This window comes from Melospiza georgiana, chromosome 23 (assembly GCF_028018845.1).
Source record: "Melospiza georgiana isolate bMelGeo1 chromosome 23, bMelGeo1.pri, whole genome shotgun sequence".
Classification (NCBI taxonomy): Eukaryota; Metazoa; Chordata; class Aves; order Passeriformes; family Passerellidae; genus Melospiza; species Melospiza georgiana.
The window spans coordinates 5,650,372-5,664,547 of NC_080452.1; the positions used below are offsets into that span (position 1 = coordinate 5,650,372).

At 65.2% G+C, this 14,176-nt stretch overlaps 3 protein-coding genes across 4 annotated transcripts; 2 read left to right on the top strand and 1 right to left on the bottom strand.

Annotated features, from left to right (window-relative positions):
- Positions 1-879: 879 nt before the first annotated feature.
- Positions 880-4,669, bottom strand: AMIGO1 (adhesion molecule with Ig like domain 1). Its single transcript, XM_058039834.1, has one exon. It carries the CDS (start codon positions 3,945-3,947, stop codon positions 2,454-2,456), a length of 1,494 nt encoding a protein of 497 aa, XP_057895817.1. The 5' UTR covers positions 3,948-4,669; the 3' UTR covers positions 880-2,453.
- Positions 4,670-4,808: 139 nt separating this feature from the next.
- LOC131093015 (basic proline-rich protein-like) lies at positions 4,809-11,190 on the top strand. Its single transcript, XM_058040015.1, has 4 exons — positions 4,809-5,933; positions 9,770-9,931; positions 10,296-10,888; positions 11,037-11,190. The coding sequence occupies exons 1-4, from the start codon at positions 4,809-4,811 to the stop codon at positions 11,188-11,190; spliced, it is 2,034 nt and encodes a 677-aa protein (XP_057895998.1).
- On the top strand, positions 10,740-13,557 carry GPR61 (G protein-coupled receptor 61). Of its 2 annotated transcripts, none has more exons than XM_058039835.1 (2): positions 10,740-10,823; positions 12,022-13,557. In XM_058039835.1, exon 2 carries the CDS (start codon positions 12,256-12,258, stop codon positions 13,555-13,557), a length of 1,302 nt encoding a protein of 433 aa, XP_057895818.1. In that variant the 5' UTR covers positions 10,740-10,823; positions 12,022-12,255. The 2 variants fall into 2 exon arrangements, with proteins under 2 accessions (XP_057895818.1, XP_057895819.1); XM_058039836.1 differs by having other exon boundaries at positions 10,741-10,823; positions 12,128-13,557.
- The last annotated feature ends 619 nt before the right edge of the window (positions 13,558-14,176 follow it).

The window sequence follows — 14,176 nt, forward strand, 5'->3', positions numbered from 1 at the left end:
AAAAAAAAAACAAACAAAGAGGAAAAAAAAAATAAAGAGTTGTGTGGTGGGGGATGGGGAAAAGGGGGATCTGTGGGTTTGGGGGTGGGGGGCTCAGTGGGGCAGGGGGATGGAATTATTGGGGGGCTGGGGGAGTGTCATTGGGGAGCTGGAAGGGGTCACTGGTGTTGTTCAGAGTGTTGGGGGTGGCAGTGGGGTACTGGGGGCTGATTGGGGGGGCTGTGGAGGAGAAAAGGGGGTCTTTGGGATGCTGGGGAGGCTCAGTGAATGGATGGGGGCATGCTTGGGACCACAGGAGGTTTTTGGGGTGCTCAAGGGACAGGTGGGGTTCATTGGGGTGCTAGAAGGGTACAGGGGACCACAGAGGGTCTTTGGGGACTTGTGGGGTCATAAAGGGGCTGGGAAGATCAGTGAATTGCTCGGGGGTGCCTCAGTACAGAGGGGGGGTCCTGGGGACCGTGGAGGGTCATTAGGGTGCTGGGGGGGTTAAAGGGGAGGTACTGGGGACCATGGGGGGTCTTTGGGGTGCTGGGGGGACAGGCAGGGGACCATAGGGGTCATTGAGGTGCTAGGGGTGTCAGTGGGGTCATTGGGGTGCTTGGGGCTGCTATAGGGGGGTGCTCAGAGCCCCCTCCCAGCACAGCGTGTCGGGGTTGGTGTCACACTGGGATGGGCACACTGGGGTGACTGGGGTGCCCCCTCCTGCCCCCCCCACATCACCCCCCTGCACCCCACATGGGGTGGGCAGGACAGCAGGTCCTCCCGACCCAGCCTCATCCTGGGAGAGTCCCCCAGCAGTGTCACCCTGTCCCCAGCCCACCCTCACCCCAGCAGGGGGACACCCCTGGGAGCCCCCCAGAAGGGTGAAGGTTGCACAGCACGAGGGAAACACGTTTATTTTGGCCAAGGCATCGCTGGGCATTGCCCAGTGCAGGGGGGAACATCAGGGGTGGGAGCACAGGGGACACAGGCTGGGCTGGCATGGGGACACCCATGGGCACCCATGGGAGGGGGCACCCCCTTTTTGGGGTGCAGGAGCCCCTGGGTCCCACCCCTGCAGGGGAGGGGGCTCTGCTTGCAGCTGTGGGTTGCAGGGGTTGTCAGGAGGTGTTGGGGGTGCCCCAGGGGGTTGACACAGCCCCGGTGTCCCCATGGGGGTGGCACATGCTCCCCGGGGGACTCATGCTTGGCCATGCACATGCCAAGGGGGGCGGGGGGAATGGGGGGGCTGCAGGAGGGGGGTTCTGCCCGGTGCTGCCGCTCCTGGGGGCTCACAGCTGTCACTGTCACTGTCCCTCAGTCCTCCAGGGCCTGGCGGGGCTGATGGCCTGCAGTTGGTGGCCACGCTGTCCTCACAGACGTGTCCCTGTGGTGACCTCGGCAGGGCCAGCAGCGATGCTCAGTCCTGAGGGGCAATGGTGGGACCCCCAAAAACGAGGGACACGGTGGTGGGAGTCTTGTCATCCCTCCTGCCCAGGGACAGGTCACAGCAGCAGATTGTCCCCTTGGTGTGTCCCCTCACTCCCTTTGTCCACTGCAGTCTCCCTTAGCAGGGGCCAGGGATGATGCTCAGTCCTGGGGGTGGTGGTGGGGTCCCCAAAAGCTGGGGACACGGTGATGGGGGTCCAGCCACCCCTCCAGCCTGGGGACAGCTCACAGTGGCACTGGGGACACAGGATGTCCCTGGGGACTCCCCACAGTGTCCCCTCACACCCCTGTCCCTCGCAGTCCCTCAGGGACCTCGGCAGGGGCCAGGGATGATGCTCAGTCCTGGGGGTGATGGTGGAACCCCCAAAAGCTGGGACATGGTGGTGGGGTCTGGCCATCCTTCCTGCCCGGTGACAGGTGACAGTGGGGGACTGCCCCATGGTGTCACATCCTTGTCCCTTGTGGCACAGTGACCTCGGTGGGGGCCAGCAGTGATGCTCTGTTCTGGGGAGCAACGGTGTTGCCCCCCAAGTTGGGGACATAGCAGCAGGGGTGCATCCACCCCTTCTGCCCATGGCATGTCCATGGGGAACAGGTGACAGCAGCAGTAGGAACCAGGGTGTCCTGGTGGACTGTCCCCATGGTGTGTCTCCTCACACCCGTGTGTCCCTCACGGTCCCTTTGTAGTCCCAGTGGGGGTGTGGGACAATTCTCAGTCCTGGGGGTTGATGATGGGACTCCCAAAAGCTGGGGCCATGGTGGTGGGGGTCTGGCCAACTCTCCCGCCCAGAGTCAGGTGACGGTGGGAGACTGTCCCCAAAGTGTGTGTCCCATCTTTGTCCCTCACTGTCCCATGGTGTCAGTGACCTCGGCGGGGCCAGCAGCGATGCTCAGTCCTGGGGTGTGATGGTGTGACCCCCCAAGCTGGGGACACGGCACTGGGGGTCTGGCCACCCCTCCTGCCCAGGGACAGCTTGCAGTGGCTGACACGGGGTGTCCCTGGGGACTGTCCCCACGGTGTCCCCTCACACCACGATGGGCGTGTCGGAGAAGACGGAACTCACCGAGTCTGGGTCCGACACCTTCCTCTGCGCCTTGGGGCCCTGCCGGGCAGGCACCGGAGGGGTCCCCCCGCCCTTGAACCGGCCGTTCTGCCCCGTGCCAGCCCCGGAGGCCACGTGGGACCCGCAGGGCTCCCCGGTGCCCCCGGCGTGGTTGGGGGTGGTGCTCAGCACCGAGGAGTTGATGCTGTCGTCGCGCGGCGCCGGCGGCTTCTCGGTGCCGCGGCAGCAGCAGCAGCGGCACGGGGTGAGGTACAGGTAGATGAGCACCAGCACCACGCTCAGGATGCAGCCCACCAGAGTGGTGTAGGCCGTGTTCAGCGTGTCGTGGGGGCCGTGCAGGGTGAAGTTGTGCACCAGCAGCTCCACGTAGAGGGTCTCGTTGAGGAGGGGCCCGACCACCCAGCAGGAGTAAGTGCCGCCATCCTCAGGGCGCAGCGCCCGCAGCTGCAGGCTGCCGTTGGCCAGCAGGACCACGCTGCCGTTGCCCCCGTCCCCCAGCACCCGCTCCCCGCCCGGCGTCACCCAGTGCCGGCTGCGCACGCCCTGCCAGCGGCTGTCGCAGCCCAGCGTCACGCTGTCCCCGAGGTGCGCCTCCAGCACGGCCTCCCGCGCCTTGCTGCAGTTGAGAGGCGGCTTGCCCGCCAGCTCCAGGATCTTGACGAGAGCCGTGGCTCCGGGCGGGACGCAGCGCAGCTCGTCCTGGAAATCCTCCACGGCGCTGAGGTGGCGGCGGCGGCCGCGGTCCAGCAGCTGGAAGAGCGGGCAGTCGCAGACCAGGGGGTTGTTGTGCAGGTAGAGGCGGTCGCGCAGCCAGGCGGGCAGCGCCTGCAGCTCCCCCGCGGGCACGGCCCGCAGCCGGTTGGCCGACAGGTCCAGCAGCGCCAGCTGCGGCAGCCGGGTGCCCTCCCGCAGCAGCTCCAGCGGGAAGCGGGCGATGCGGTTCTGCCCCAGGTAGAGCTTGCGCAGCCGGCCCAGGTTCTCGAAGGCCGTGCGATCCACCGTGGAGATCTCGTTGTTGTAGAGCAGCAGCACCTCCAGCTCGCCCAGGTCGCTGAACAGGTTCTCGTCCAGCACGCGCAGGCGGTTGGAGGACAGGTCGAGGTGGCGCAGGCGCGGCACATGGGCGAAGGCCTCGGTGGACACGAAGGCCAGCCCGTTGTGGCTCAGCAGCAGCGCGTGCAGGTGCGGCAGCCGCGCCGGGGCCCAGTCCGCGCGCAGCCGCGTCACGTTGTTGTGGCTCAGGTCCAGCACGGCCGTGAAGCGCGGCAGAGGCGTCGGCACCGTGCTCAGGTTGGCCTGCGAGCAGCTCAGCAGGTTGGAGGCGCAGACGCAGCGCAGGGGGCAGCTCCCTGCTGCAGACCCCCATAGCACAGGGGACAGCAGGGACAGAGCCAGCAGCAGGGACGGCGGCACCGTGGGGACACGCATGGCCACGCGCTGACGCGATGGTGGCATGATGGGGACAATGCGGAGTGGAGTGGGAGGGGGCTTCAGTCACATGGTGTCACGATGCGGGGTGGCTTGGTCACCCGGTGGCACTGCACAGGGTGGCTTTCAGTCACACGGTGTCACAGCAGGCGGCAGGCTGAGGGTTCAGCAGGTGTCATGGTGCAAAGGCTTGGTCACTTGGTGTCACAGTCCAAGGTGGCTTTGGTCACCTAGTGGCAGGTGCCACGTTGGTTGATCACTTGTCACAGTCCAGGATGGCTTTGGTCTGCCAGTGTCACAGCACATGCCAGGCTCAAGGCTCGCCCAGGAGTCACAGCACAGGGTGGTTTGGCCACCCAGTGTCACAGCATGTGCCAGGCACTGAGTCCCCCGGTGTCACAGCACCTGCCGATCTGGCTGCTCCCCTGGTGCCATGGTGGGGGGTGCTCGGTGTCACAGCGCTGTCACCAGGCGCCGTGGCGTGCACCCAGTGTCACTGCCTGGGTAGCTGTGCTCCCTCGGTATCACGACATGGAATGGCTTTGTGCTCCGGTGCTCCCCCGGTGTCACGACATGGAATGTGCCCCGGTGCTCCCTCAGTGTCACGGCTTGGGGGGTTTGCTCCTGGTGTCACAGGGTGTCCCAGGGTCACTGTCCACCAGGTCACGGTGCGGGGTGGCTCTGTCTCCACTGTCACGACATGTCCCCCCTGTCACGGCCCTCCCGGGGCACGTCTGGCCCGGAGCTCCTGCTGCTCCCCCCGGCCTGGATCCCCCCCCGCCCCCGGTCCCGGCCGTGCTGCGGACGGAGCGGCGGAGGATGCTCGCTGCCTCCCTCCCCCCTTCCTCCCGGGGCGTTACCGGGGCCGGGCTCGGGCCTGGGCCGGGGATGGGGTCGGAGCGTTACCGGGCCCGGTGCGGCGGCGGCCGGGCAAGGCCGGGCCCAGACGAACCGAATCGAACCGAGTCAAGCGGAGCCGAACCGCGGGAATCTCAGCGGGGCCGAACCGAGCCGAGAAAAGCCGAACCGAGACGAGCTGAGCCGAGCGAGCCCGAAGAAAGTCGAGGGGGCCGCGCCGAGCCAAGCCAGGCCGAACCGGGCCGGGACGAACCTTCCCGATCCTCCCCGAGCTCAGCCGAGCAGAGCCGAGCCCGGCCCGAACGCAGCCGAACCTTCCCGATCCTCCCCGAGCTGAGACGAGCGGAGCCGAGCCCGACCCGAACGCAGCCGAACGGATCCGACCCGGCCCGAGCGCGGCCGAACCGCCCCGATCCGCCCCGGGACGGGGTCTGGGGCCGGCCCGGTGCGCTCGGCCCGGCCCCATTGGCTGCGGCCGCTCTGCGCTCCGCCAATGGCGGCAGCGCGCGGCTTAACCCGCCCGGCGCCGCGGCACCGGCACCGACACCGGCACGGCCCGTGTGCGACACCGGCCCCAAACCCGTGTGCGACCCCTGCCCCAAACCCGTGTGCGACACCGGCCCCAAACCCGTGTGCGACCCCTGCCCCAAACCCCTGTGCGACACCGGCCCCAAACCCGTGTGCGACCCCTGCCCCAAACCCGTGTGCGACACCGGCCCCAAACCCGTGTGCGACCCCTGCCCCAAACCCGTGTGCGACACCGGCCCCAAACCCGTGTGCGACCCCTGCCCCACTTCCGACCCCTGCCCCGGCCCCATGTCCCACCCCTGCCTCGTGTCCGACACCAACCCCAGACCCGTGTCCCACCCCAGCTCCATCTCCGACCCCAGCCCCGGCCCCATGTCTGACTCCAACCCCGCTCCCGTTTCCCACCTCAGCCCCGGCCCCATCCTACACCAGCCCCATGTCCTACACACCTATCCCGTGTCCTACACCAGCCCCATGTCCTACACACCCATCCCGTGTCCTACACCAGCCCCATGTCCGCCTCCAGCCCCCGGCCCCATATCCGACCTCGATCCCCTGCCCGGCCCCAGCCCCGGCCTCGTGCTCATTTCTCTCCGCAGCCCTACGTCCGACCCTGTCCTCGTCCCTGTCCCGGCCCGTCCCCACTCCCCACTCCCCTCTCCATCCCCCTCCTCATCCCTGTTCCTGTCCCCGTCCCTTCTTTATCCTCATCCCACTCTCCCTCCCCAGCTTCTTCCCCAACCCCATCTTCATACCTCTCTTTATTCCCATCCCTATCCTGATCCCTATCCATGTCCTCTTCTCCATCATCCCAATCCCATCCCCGTCCCTATGCCCCATCTCTATCCTCACCTCATTCCCATCTCCGTCCTCTGTCCCTATCCCTGTCCTAATCCCCATCACATCCCTGTTCTCATCCCCATTTCCATTTCAGCCAGTCCAATCCAACCCAACCCAATCCCATCCCCATTCCGATCCCCTCTATTCCACCCCTGTCCCCATCTCCATCCCTCTCCTATCCCCATCCCTGTCTCCAGCATCTCTATCCCATCCCATCCCCATCCCCATCTTCATCCCCTCTATTCCATCCCTGTCCCCATCCCTCTCCTCTTCCCATCTCCATCCCCATGCCATCCCCTGCCAGCCCCAGCCCCATCCCACTGCCATCCCCTCTCCTGACAGCACAGCCCCGCATTCCCCATCCCCCCGAGTTCCTGACCCACCCCACAGCCCCCACCCCCCAAACAGAGGGGACTCCCCAGCCCCCGAGGGGCTCTCCTGGGTGTCCCAGCCCCAGCCAGCTGGGAGCCCCGCACCCCCACTCGTGGCTCTGCTTCCCGGGAGTATTTTTAGATCCAAACATTCGTGCCGGATTTTGGGTCCAAAATTAGAGGGAAAAGAGCTGGAACAAACCATGCTGGGATGATGCAGCTTTTTATTGCAAAGGGGGGGCAGGGATTAGAAGGAAGCCCTGGAACACAGAACAGGATGTCCTCAGGGTGCCCCTCACCCTGTTCCCCTCACCCCAACTTCCCCCCCCGGCTGGATGCCCCCCTAATCAGATGGGGAATTTTGTCCTTGGATCGTCCTTATTTTCCCAGCTTTAATCCTGGAGTTAATCCGCGCCCAGAACCCAGTGCCCGCACCCCTCCCGACAGCCGGCCCCACCCTCAGCCGGACACCCCCGGCCACACCGGGCTGTGGGGGGCCCTGAGTGTCCCAGGGGACAGCAGGAGGGACATGCGGAACGTGGGAGCACACGTGTGTCAGCACACACAGACACACAGGCGCACAAAACCACACACACACACACAGACACACGTGTGCACAGCCCAGGGACCTGTGTGTATGCCACTCACATGTGTGTGCACACAGACACAGACACACACAAACACACAGACACACACGTGTGCACAACCCAGGGACCTGTGTGTGCCCCTCATGAGTGTGTCAGCACACAAAGAGACACACACAGACATACAAACACACACAGGCACACAGACACACACGTGTGCACAGCCCAGGCATGTGTGTGTGCTCCTCACACGTGTGTGCACACATAGATGTATCTGCCAGATGTGTGTAATCCCCAGGCAGGCACACGTGACACAAGCGTGTACCCAGGTGTGCAAACACACAGAGACACACACACACACACACACACACACAGACACACACAAACACACACAGACACACACACACAGACACACAGACACACACAGACACAGACAGACACACACACACACACACACACACAGACACACACACACACACAGACATACACGCACAGACACACACACACAGACACACACACACAGACACACAGACACACAGACACACAGACACACACACAGACACACACACACAGACACACAGACACACAGACACACACACAGACACACACAGACACACACACACACAGACGCACACAAACACAGACACAGAGACACAGAGACAGACACAGACACACACACAGACACACACACAGAGACACACACACACACACACACAGACACACACACATACACACAGACACACACACACACACACACACACACACACAGACAGACACACACACAGACACAGACACACACACACACACACACACACACAGACACACACACACACAGAGACACACAGACACACACAGACACACAGACACACAGACACACACACACAGACACACAGACACACACACAGACACACACACAGACACACACACACACACACAGACACACAGACACACACACACAGACACACACACACACAGACACACAGACACACACACAGACACACAGACACACAGACACACACACACACACACAGACACACACACACACACACACACACACACACACACACACACAGAGGTGTGACCGTGCTTAACCCGCGTGTCCATCAGGGGCTCTGCAGAGGGGACAGGGATGGGGGTGCCAGGGTGCCAGGGGTGGGTACAGGGACACTGGTGCCCTGGGGTGTTGGGGTGCTGAGGTGTCTGGGTGCTGGGGTTTCACAACATTGGGTCCTGGGGTGCCAAGGTACTGCAGGATTTGGCTACTGAGGTATTGGGGTGCTGGGGGATGAGTACCCCAGGGTATTGGGGTGCTGGGGTGCCAGGGGCTGGGGGATGAGTACCCCAGGGTATTGGGGTGCTGGCGTGCCAGGGGCTGGGGGATGAGTACCCTGGGTGTTGGGGTGCTGAGGTGCCAGAATGTTGAGGTACTTGGGGGGCCAACTGAATTACTGGGGTGCCAGAACAATGAGGTACTGGGGTACCACTGCTCTGGAGCACTGGGGTGTTGGACTGCTGGGGTGCCAGGGTCCTGGGATAATGGGGTGCTGGGGTAGCAGGATGTTGGGGCGTTAGCAGCCTTGGGATGCCATGGTGCTGATATCCTGAGTGCCAGGATGCTGGGTACCGGGGTGCCAAGGTATTGGGTACTGGGCTCCCAAGGTGCTGGGGTAGGGGGATGCTTGAAGATTGGGGTGTTGGGGTGCCAAAATAATGAGTACTGGGAGGCCAGAGGATGGGATAAGGGGGTGCTTGAGGACTGGGGTGCTGGGTGCCAGGATGCTGGCATAGTGGGGTGACAGGGCACTGAGGTACTGGGGTGCCACTGCTCAGGGGCACTGGGATGTTCGGTTGTTGGGGTGCCAGGGTGTTGAGGCACTGGGATACTGGGGTGTGAGGGCTGGGATGCCAGGGTGCTGAGGTATTGAGTACTGGGGTGCCATGTGCTGGGTACTGGGGTGCCAAGGTATTGAATATTGGAGTGCCAGGATGTTGGGGTACTGGGGTCCCAAGGTGCTGGGATAGGAGATGCTTGAGGATTGGGGTGCCAAAATAATGGGTAGTGGGATGCCAGGGCCTGGGATAGTGGGGTGTTTGGGGACTGGGGTGTTGGGGTGCCAGGATGCTGGCATAGTGGGGTGACAGGGCACTGAGGTACTGGGGTGCCGCTGCTCAGGGGCACTGGAATGTTTGGTTGTTGGGGTGCCAGGGTGCTGAGGCACTAGGGTGCCAGGGCACTGGGATACTGGAGTGCCGGGTGTGGGAGACCGGGATGCCAGGCTGCTGAGGTATTGAGTTCTGGGATGCCATGTGCTGGGGTACTGGGGTGCCAAGGTATTGAGTACTGGGGTGCCAGGATGTTGGGGTACTGGGGTGGCAAGGTGCTGGGATAAGGGGATGCCTGAGGATTGGGGTGCCAAAATAATTCAACCATAAGGAGTACTGGGATGCCAGGGGCTGGGACAGTGGGGTGCTTGGGGACTGGGCTGTGGGGTGCCAGCAGTGTCAGGGTCCCCAGGGGTACCAGAGCGGGGTGTTTGCCACAGCTGGGTGTCCTCAGGTGTCCCACACAAGGGGAGGGTGCCCACAGGGGCTCCCAGGAAAAGGGGGGTCCGTGTGTCCCCCCACTCTGTGGGCCAGGGCTCACTCCCGTGCCCACCTTCCCCTACAGGGGCCGGAGCCCGGGCCAGGAGGGATCCCCGTGGATCTGCCGTGCTCCTTCCCGGTATTCCCGGTATTCCCGGTACTCCTGGTGTTCCCGGTGCTCCCGGTGCCCGGGGTCCCACCGGGAGCCGCCCGCGGGCCCCGGAATGCCGGGGCCGGTTCATCCGAGGTCGGGCGTTTCTAATCTGGTTTGGGTGGATTTATTTTTGGGAGCCCGTAGCCGGGCGATGGCCACGTGAGGCGCGGGGACACGCGTCACCCACGGATCACTTGTCACCCCCGTCCCGGGAATGAGAGCCGGGGGCAGCGCATCCCACCCGGGCACCCTTGGGATGCGCGGGCACTGCGGGGGCAAAGTTCGCATCCCGAGCAGGATTTGGAGGGATGGAAAAGATGGGCACCCCTTCCTGTAAGGGAATGGCATGTCCTGGGGAAACTGAGGCACGGGGCGTGGCGGGGAGGGGCACGGACTCCATCCCATTTGCTCCATTGCTGAACTGGGAGGGAGGGAAGGGGAGCTGAGGTGGGCTTAGACAGAGCTGGGGGGGCTCTGCGGCCCCTCTGAGCGGCCCCCCCGGCACCCTCCGTACCCCACTGTGAATCTGCACCCCATCCCCCCTTCCCACCTCTCCCCCCGAGACCACCTCCTCATTACACCCCCCGAGCTCCCTCTCCCCTTCCCCGAGGGGCTTCTCCTCCATGCCCTCCCCATCACTTTCGGGAGGCAAACGGGGAAACTGAGGCACGAAGCGACACGCGGGGCAGCACCCGGGGGTGTCGCACCCTCCGCTCCCCACTCGGGGGGCACAGCCAGGCTTCGGGAGGCAGCGATCGCCCCAGCGCGGGCCCCGCAGCCCCGGGCTCGGGGGCCGTTCCCGGGGTACCGAGGCGAGGCGGGCGGCACTAGGACCCAGCAGCCGGGCGGTGCGGAGCAGCCCTCGCCGCAGCGGCTCCAGCCCCGAGCATCCCCCGCCACCCCGGGGACACCCCCCGGCCCCGACCCCTCCCCCGGCCGGAGCGGGGACCCTCGGCCTCGGGCCGGCTCCATGCGGACCCCCAGGGTAGGTGCCGCGGCCGAGCAGCCCCGCCGGAGCACGGCCTGGGGAGCCGGGGAGATACCGGGGAGGTACCGGGGAGGTACCGGAGGGGTGGGCGAGACTCCCCCGGGGGTGGGAGGGGGTCCCCGACCGGGGACATCGCTCCGGGCTCTGGGAGAGGGACATGGGCTGTGAGAAGGGGAGGGGGGAGCCGCAGCTGCACCCCCGTTCTGACAGCATCCCTGCCCCGGGGGGCACGGGTGGGACCCCCGCCGCCGTGGGGAGCAGCCGGGGGGTCCGGGGTAGCCCCCACATCCCCCCCGTGTCCCCATGGAGGGGCTGCGAGCTCGGCGTGGGGGGGTCACACAAGGCCTCCGAGCACAAGGGGTGAACCCAGGACTTGGGGGTGCTGGGCCCTCCCCTCTCCTCATTCTCGGGAACCCCCAGCCATGCCGGCCCCCCCGTGTGCTCCCCACACTCTGGGCAAAGGGCTCCACTGGGGTGCTTTGGGTTGAAATGTTGGAACTGGGGGGTTTACCCCAGAACTGCTCATTTTTGGGAGAACGAGGCTTTTGGTTGGGAAGGGATTTGATGTAGAGGGTTGTGGAGATGGATGGGGGTGATGGGGACAATGTGTGGGGGTGTCACAGCTGTGCTGAACCATGCCTGGGATCTCAGGTGTTCCCCAGAGCTCTCTGTCCCCTCTGGCAGCTCCGCCTTCCCCCAGGTGCCTGGGGGCTGTGGGTGGGGGTCACAACTGGGCTGAGCCCCACCCTGTGTCACCCTGTGATCCCACCATGGCTCTCAGGGGTCCCCTCAGGGTCTCCCCTCTCTTCTGACAGCTCCACCTGCCCCCAGGTACCTGTGGGGTGCAGGTGGGGGTCCAGCTCAGCTCTCAGGGGTCCCCCCAGGGTTGTGTCTCCTCATGACAACTCCACATTCCCCCAGCACAGCTGTGGCCTCTGCATGGCTGTCAGAGGTGACCCATGAGCCCCTCCAGGCTATCAGGGGTCCCCCCAGGGTCTTCTCACCATGACAGCTCCACCTTCACCCCAGGTACTGAGGGGGCTGCAACTGGGGGTCCTGCTCAGCTCTCAGGGGTCTCCCCTGGGTCTCCCCCATGACAGCTCCACCTTCACCCCAGGTACTGAGCGGGGGTTGTAATTGGGGTCCTGCTCAGCTCTCAGGGGTCCCTTCAGAGTGTCTCCCCCTTTTCTGACAGCTCCAGCTCCCCCCAGCTACCTGGGGGCTGCAACTGGGGGTCCAGCTCAGCGCTCAGGGGTCCTCCAGGCTCCTGCCCCCTCCAGTGACAGCTGCACCTCCCCCAGGTACCCCCTGGCTGAGCAGCGGGGACATGAGCGGGGCTGGGGGGCACCTTTGGGTGCTCTGAGTGCCCCCCCACCCGCAGAGCACCAAGGATGTGACCCCCTGGCGATGCCCGGCCGTGCCACACTGGATGGAGCCCTTCCTGCCCTCGCCCTGGGGCTGGAATGGCTCTAGAGGGGGGGCCCGGCCCCCCAACAGCACCGCCGAGGCCAAGCCCAAGGACACGGCCTCCAAATCCGTGGGATTGTTCTTCATGGTGCTGCTGGACCTCACGGCCATCGTGGGCAACGCCGCCGTCATGACGGTCATCGCCAAGACGCCGGCGCTGCGCAAGTTCGTCTTCGTGTTCCACCTGTGCCTGGTGGATTTCCTGGCCGCGCTCACGCTGATGCCGCTGGAGATGCTGTCAGGCTCGGCCGTGTTCGAGAGCCCGGGGCTGGGCGAGGCCGTGTGCCGCGTGTACCTGTTCCTCAGCGTGTGCCTCACCTCCATGTGCATCCTCTCCATCTCCACCGTCAACGTGGAGCGCTACTACTACGTGGTGCACCCGCTGCGCTACGAGGTGCGCATGACGGCGGGGCTGGTGGCCGGAGTGCTGGCCGGCGTGTGGCTCAAGGCCGTGGCCACCTCGCTGGTGCCCGTGCTGGGCTGGCTGTCCCTTGACCGTCCGCCAGCACCTGGTACTCACGGCTGCTCCTTGCAGTGGAGCCGCGGGCCGTCCTGCAAGGTCTTCGTGGTCTTCTTCGCCGCCTTCTACTTCGTGCTGCCGCTCCTCATCATCGTCGTGGTCTACTGCGGCATGTTCAAGGTGGCGCGGGTGGCGGCCATGCACCACGGCCCGCCGCCCACCTGGATGGAAACGCCGCGCCGGCGCTCGGCCTCGCTCAGCAGCCGCTCCACCATGGTCACCAGCTCGGGGGCTCCTCGGACCACCCCACAGAGGATGTTTGGCGGGGGCAAGGCGGCCGCCGTGCTGCTGGCCGTGGGTGGCCAGTTCCTCTTCTGCTGGTTGCCCTACTTCTCCTTCCAGCTGTACACGGCGCTGAGCACTCGGCCCTTGGCCGGGCCGGCGGCCGAGACTGTGGTCACCTGGCTGGGCTTCTGCTGCTTCACCTCCAACCCCTTCTTCTACGGCTGCCTCAACCGGCAGATCCGCGGCGAGCTCGGCCGGCTCCTCACCTGCTTCTTCAAGCAGCCCCCCGAGGAGGACCTGCGGCTGCCGAGCCGCGAGGGCTCCATCGAGGAGAACTTCCTGCAGTTCCTCCAGAGCACCGGGCGCCCACCGGAGCCCCCCAACGCTGAGCGGGACCTGCCCCCCGTGGATTTCCGCATCCCAGGGCAGATCGAGGAGGAGGCGGCCGAGGCCAGGGAGTGGGGAGGGGGCAGCGGGGTGTTCGTGCCCGTGGCGGGCTCTGCCAAAGCGGGGCTGTAGCGTTTGGGGGGTTTGGGGTAAACGTGGCTCTGAGGGGAGACATGGTCACCGTGACTTGTTGAGGGGGGCTTTGTCACCGCCATGGAGGGTTGGAGGTCCCAAAATGCTCTCTGGGCATGGAGGGTGGGGGATCCTCACTGCAGCCATGGGGAATTGGGGGGCCCACAAGGCCCACTGGGGTGTTAGGGTGAGGGCTCCTCGCTGCAGCCATGGAGAGTTGGGGGTCCCATGGCCCTTGCTGGAGTGGGAGTGATCCACACTGCTGTGGGGGATTGGGGGTCCCACAGCACTCATTGAGGTTTGGGGGGGTCTCTGTCACCACAGAGGGGGTTGGGGGTCCTACAGCTGTCGCTGATGTGTGTGGGGTCCTTACTGCCATGAGGGATTGCGGATCCCACCGCGCTCATCGGGGTGTGGGGGGTCCCCATTGCTGCCATCACAGGTGAGGGGGGTCCTACCGCCCTGGTTGGGTTGATGCTGTGGGGGGTCAGCACGGCCACCACTGCGGGAATTGGGAGTTCCATGGCACCACCGGCCGGGGGGCAGCAGCTGGGGGCACAGGCCCAATGATGGGCCAGGGATAAGAGTGGGGGGCTCGTGTTTGGAGGGGTGTTCCCTG

Coding starts and splice junctions, on each gene's coding strand:
- GPR61 (XM_058039835.1), top strand. CDS start 12,256: ATGGAGCCCTTCCTGCCCTCGCCCTGGGGCTGGAATGGCTCTAGAGGG.
- LOC131093015 (XM_058040015.1), top strand. CDS start 4,809: ATGGGGTCGGAGCGTTACCGGGCCCGGTGCGGCGGCGGCCGGGCAAGG. Junction 5,934..9,769: donor CCGACCCTGTCCTCGTCCCT/GTCCCGGCCCGT, acceptor CTTCCCCTACAG/GGGCCGGAGCCCGGGCCAGG. Junction 10,889..11,036: donor GCCGGGGAGATACCGGGGAG/GTACCGGGGAGG, acceptor CCGTTCTGACAG/CATCCCTGCCCCGGGGGGCA.
- AMIGO1 (XM_058039834.1), bottom strand. CDS start 3,947: ATGCCACCATCGCGTCAGCGCGTGGCCATGCGTGTCCCCACGGTGCCG.